This window comes from Hippocampus comes, unplaced genomic scaffold, assembly GCF_001891065.2.
Source record: "Hippocampus comes isolate QL1 unplaced genomic scaffold, H_comes_QL1_v1.1 scaffold37, whole genome shotgun sequence".
In the NCBI taxonomy this organism is placed as follows: Eukaryota; Metazoa; Chordata; class Actinopteri; order Syngnathiformes; family Syngnathidae; genus Hippocampus; species Hippocampus comes.
The window spans coordinates 1,445,328-1,451,267 of NW_017805535.1; the positions used below are offsets into that span (position 1 = coordinate 1,445,328).

The 5,940-nt window shown below is 37.7% G+C and overlaps 1 protein-coding gene across 1 annotated transcript in view; it reads left to right on the plus strand.

Moving 5' to 3' along the window:
- zfpm1 (zinc finger protein, FOG family member 1) overlaps positions 1 to 5,940 on the plus strand; it is a 106,146-nt gene that overhangs the window by 43,486 nt on the left and 56,720 nt on the right. The window contains exon 2 of the mRNA XM_019878173.1: positions 3,836 to 3,982. Coding sequence (XP_019733732.1) covers positions 3,836 to 3,982 — 147 coding nt within the window. The remainder of the gene's footprint in view (positions 1 to 3,835; positions 3,983 to 5,940) is intronic.

The window sequence follows — 5,940 nt, forward strand, 5'->3', positions numbered from 1 at the left end:
ATATATATAAAATCGCAAAACTGAATAGCTAATGACCAATAAACATGTACAAAATATATGAAAAGCAAAATAAACAAAGCAGGAAAAAGCAGCCATATTAAATAAAAATTTCTATCAGCTTGATATAACATACCTCAATCAAAACTACCGTTTCCAAATATAAAGATTCATCTTTGAATATGTATTTTTATAAAACAATTAAGTTTTAAATCCTTTTTAAATTTATAAATAGCTCTTTGACTTTCTTTTAGTTGATCAAGTCAACCATTCCACCACCTAATACTCCGGGCCGATATGCACATGCTTTGATTTGAAGTGGGCTATTCATTGTAGACTGTTTAAAATGTCGTAGCCCTCTTAATTCATCTCCCCCATTTCTGTCATGAAATATTTTTGAGATGCTGGATGGTAAGAGATGATGTCTTGTTTTTCACACCATTTGCGCGGTTTTAAAATCGATGAGACACTGACATTTTCATATCTGTGATTTCAGAAACCCAATTATGTACCTTCCGTCATCTAGTGAATGAACATTTAATTGTTGTGTCTGAAATTATAGGTGGTTCCAAAACATTTTTTAAAAAAAATAGAAAGTCACTATTTTTTAATTTTTCATGAAAGTAATTGACATTAGATAATTTCCGGCAGCATACCTGATGCTCTTTCATGGCACAATAATGTGCCACGGCACATTGGTTGGGAATCAGCGGTTTTGAAAATATAGATTTGAGTTGCATATTTTGTTATACGAGACAAATAAAACAGTTGCTGTAAAAAATGTATAGATGTATATTCATAAATCTTGCTTTTCTCAGACCTCAGGATTTATAAGCGCTTCATGGATTAAATTAATCTATCTGAAGCAGCCTCTTCATTTGCTAGATTTCATTTTATCCTATCAGAGATTATAAAAATGCATTCTCTTAGTTCACTATCTTAACTGGAAATACCTTTCACTATCATGTGGAAACCCTTTTATTTATTTATTTTTTAAATGTTTTTTGGGTCACTTTGGCGAACACCATTTAAAATTGAACCCAAGTAACCTCAAGTACAGTAATTGAAAATACTTGATTATTATTATTATTGAATCCAGCCACCCCCCGTTTGTGTGACGGAGGTATTTGGGGGTTTTTGTGTCTCTTAGCTTTCTATCCTCCGTGTTTCAAAACTTCACTTTTATTTTCCTGTGATGGTTTAGTTTGGGAATTAGGCCGTCCGAGGCTCCTTTTATGAGCTGCGGATTGTGCGCCATTACTTCAAAAGTGAGAAAGTTCAGTGCTATTTGATGAGTTCAGCCCAAATGATAATACAAGTGCGCCTTCTGTCTATATTTTTTGACTCTTTCTACATCTCCTTTAGTTCAGTTCCAATTTTCCTGATGGATATATCACGGAATAACAATTAATATAGCCTGAACACTTCAACTGGCAAATGAAGCGGAAAGTGCACCGCTTCAATCTTACAGCCTCCCACTATCCTCGCGACCAACTCTCCAAGACACAAGAAGGAGAAGATATTTCTCCTTGGATAAGAGAAGAAAGCTGAAACTTTTTCTGTTACCATTCCATGTCCGAAAGCAGTGATGCAGTGATTGATTCATTAAACCAGGGCTGTAATGAGGAAAGAGAAATCACAATTCAAACTCACATTTGAAACACAAAATGTAATTGGAATTTTATACAGAGAAGTCCCTTTGTACAATTATGATTAAAGCAAAATTAATTGTATGAAAATGTCCTCATAGATACTGAAAGCCAGATAAAGCAACGCTTGGACGGTATGGGCCTAATTCTAAAAATATTGTGTATGGGATCGATCTTTTTTTTTTTCTTCCCCCCCCCTTCTCAACTATCTTTTTCTCTTATGAAGGTCCAAATCTAGCTGTGTTAATTTTATCTGAAATTAGAGTGAACCATGCAGGCGTGGAAGTTGAAATTAGCCTAAAGATGTTTCATTTACAAAGACAGAAACACTTTGTCAGGCAGCGATTGTTTCCAAGCATTATCTCTGCCTGCTTTTAATTGCTTTGCAAGTGAAATTAACAGAATTAGAAAAATTGCCTCTCCCTTTTTCTACAAGCTTCTTCATTCACAGGCATTGTTGTGCGCTTTGTATAGATTATAGACTCCTTTGTTTCAGCATTGTAAATATATACGCCCCAAGTCACGGCTTTGCTTCTGCAACAATCCCTCTATTGGTTTGATACAACCAAATTAGAATTAATTTTCAACCTGTCTGTGTTGAGGCAGCGGGCTGGGGCAAGCGGAATCATGGCTTTCTCTCTGAATTCAATGTAAAAGCATTAAAACCTTGCGCCATTCCTTCTTTCGAGTATTTGGTCATCTGGTGTTCTCTCTTGACAGGGAGCGCATTAGAGTAACCATTTCAGTCTCACTCAAGATGTCAAATCCTCTGAAAAGAAATGGCCACCTGGACTCAATTATTCCGTTTTTCACCATCTCTCGGGTAATGAAAATGGCGACTACTCTTTTCTGGCAATAAACCAGCAAATGAGGAATCCCAACCGAGATTTGAAATATAGCAAACAAGAGACGGTTCCGAGCTCCCAATGTACTGTTTTAAGAAGGCTGATATATTAATCTTAAATGGGGGGCATTAATAATGAAAACGTTTTTTTTTTCCTTCCCTTTTCATGGATGTAATCTTCAAACAGGCTAAAATAGATCAAAAGTACTGTATAATTACTATGGTCAGCAGGGATTGTGAAATTGTAATTGATATAGATCAGCCCTTCACTAATCACTCTTTTAGCTTCAATTTTAGGTATATTGCAATTTGGCTTTCGGTCCCCTTTGGCTTTTGCCATTAATCTTATGGATTAGATCGTTCAGCGGGTCCCTGTCTTGAAACCGTTTTTTTTTTTTTTTTAACCAGTGGTTCAATTTGCAAGTATGTTTCTGTTTTATGCTTTTACAGTTTGCCTTTCCCGTCATGGCAATCCATGTGTGTTGCTATGAGTCGAAGGACAATTTCCTCAAGTCCTTCAAATGCTTCTCACTAAATACAATGAATGGTTTGGTTGGTTTGGAAAATAGATTGGAAAAGAAGACAAAGAAGGCATTTCAGTTTTAAGATGGCTCTTTGTTTTTACACCGTACTGTCAACATTCCTCTGTCGTCAGAGCAAGCGGTGTCGCATTTTAAAAGTGCCGTATTGGCCCGAATATAAGACGGCCCTGATTATAAGACGCCCCCCTCTTTTTCAAAACTCAAGTTTGAAAAAAGACTTTTTGAACACCAAATTAATTTGTATAAAAAATAATTACAGTACATCTGAAACAAATGATCATAACAATATATTTGAAAAAAAAAGCATGTTATTTTGCCTCATTCAAATCTTAATATCTGAACATTTAAATATGTAAACTATAGTGCAATCACATTCGTAAATGAATGGCTTCTGGTTTTTGAACTGTAAATTACATCATAAGCTGCCGGTTAACCTGGCCGATCTTCGACCCACTTTTCTCCAGATTGTCGCTACGTTTCTCCATTTTCTGTTATCTCTTCTATTATTTTCTTCTCTTTTCTTTCTTGCCGCTATTTTTATTTTTCTTCTTCGTGCTACCGCTATTTTTATTATTCTTCGTGACAGGGGTTCACTTTGGCTTAGGGAGACAAATTCAGCATTCGCTTCAATGATATCTGGCGCCATCTCGCGTCATGAATGGGTATAATGTCTTGACCCCGAATATAAGACGACGTCTTATTTCAATGCACAAAACACCGTCTTATATTCGGGCCAATACAGTAAATCGAAAGAAGAAGAAAAAAAATCTGACCCAAATTTACTTCTCAACTTTGCCTTGCAGGTTCCCTTGGCGAGCTTGACGGCAATGAGGACAACACTGTTGACAACCTGAGCCTCTCAGGAGAGGAGGCAGAGGCCTCAGACCTATCTGATTCAGCAGAGGGGGACAGCAGTAGTCCACCGCCCTACACACCGCCATACAATGATGGTGAGATGCTCGGCACAATCCAATAAAGCTGATTCAGCTCTTCACTGACATGTATCTGGATTTACAGCACCTTTAAAGCTAAAACACTTTTTATTCTCATTCTTGTTCGTGGTAATTATGAGAAAATGCTGGTGAGTTTGTTAAAATTGTTGTTTTTTTTTTTTTTTTCTGATCTGGACTGATCTTCGACCACAAACAGTCATAGCACCTTTAATTGCACTTCCTTTGCACCCGCAGTTTGCTTCGTCTTCATGTCCTATTCACAAAGGATAGTTTGACATTTGAGTGCGGTTGGTACCTGTTTTCCCCCTGACTGCACATATGGCAAAGTCTAAATGCTGCTGCTTTTGAGGCAAAAACACAGCAGCAGAACAATGGCAGTTCGGAAGACTCTCGTTCACAACACAAAACACACCTAGTTTAAAAGTGCCTACTCAATCTAATGTCATTCTACTCTGCCCCTTTCTGTTGTTTTATAATTATTTTTATTGTGATTTTTTTTTAATTCTTTCATGAACCGAACTGCTTATCCTCACGAGGGGTACACCCTGAACTGGTTGCCAGTCAATCGCAGGGTACGCACAGAGGAACAACCATTCGCGCTCACAATCACACCAAGGGACAATGTGGAGTGTTCAATTAACCTTCCGCGCATGTTCTATGCCCAGTTGTCAAGGGGAGTGATGTCACTCATGCACCAAGTCATGTTTTCAGCACGCTGATGTTTTATTGCAGGAAGTAGAGTGGTTATGTGAAGTCTAGAAAGATTTTTTTGAACTCTTTTATTCCCCATAATGTATAAATATGCAAAAAAACTAAAAAAAAACTAGCCACTACAACCACTTACCCATGACATATTTATACGTCATTTCCTTTTTTATTTATTTATTTTTATGTCGTAGAGTGCAGAAGGGTCTGACGAAGCCTCTGACTCAGGATCTGGCTTGTCTGCATTGTAAATAATTTAAAATCTGTCCAGCGGCGTGTGTAAGTCATCAGCCAGAATCATGCTGCAAAACAAGTAGAAGTAGAAGGGGAGGGATGCAGGGGCGGAATTGTGGAGTAGCATGTGCATTCGAACCAGTCGCGGAAGAAGAGAAAACATAACAATTAACCCATGAGAATTGCTTTTGGGGAAGAAAAACTTCCACCATGACGAGGGTGATGGAGTTGCTGAAAGCAGCAGGATGCTTTCGTCCGCGTAAAAGAAACAAGCAGCCATTAAAAGAGGCTCCGGTGGCACGAACATCATCTGCCTCATGCAAAAGCCCCACCGCAGCGAAGGTGCCTTCGCAAAAGCAAGCCAAGTGAAACCAGAATGCGCCGGAAGACATGTTGTGTGCCCTTGTATCAGGGCAATTGATTCATTCTGCAACACACACAAAAAAATGCGCATAAATTGCAGAGTGAAGGGAACACACATGCATGCGCATGCACGTATAGTGCACTTACACATGCAAACATACAAGTGCACACTCACGGAACTTCTGTTCAAAGTTCATTTCATCACTTCAATGGAGTGCAGATAAATATTTTTGTTATCAAAAGCACTTTTGTGGTGTTGTTTTTGTTGTTTTGTAGAAAGAAAGTCTTATTTAGATATTTGAGATGTCACACAAGCAAAAAATTGTGGTGCCATACTTGAAATTATGCTTGAAATAGGTCTTTTTCTCAGTTTTTTCCTCAGAAAATGGAAATCTGATGAAATTTAACTATTCTCTAATCCTGATTGCTTAAGAATGGAAAAAGATAGAAACACACTTTTTTTTTCTCAGCATGTTTAGTTCACAATAGAACACAATAATCAAGGGCCTTGCAAATCAGTTCAACTCCAGTAAAACAGCTCCTGATCATATTGATGAATGTGATTAGATGGGTCACTACAAGAAAGATGTGAAATCATACTAAATGTAATTCTCAAGCACCTCTCTCTCTCTCTCTCTCTCTCTCTCTCTCTC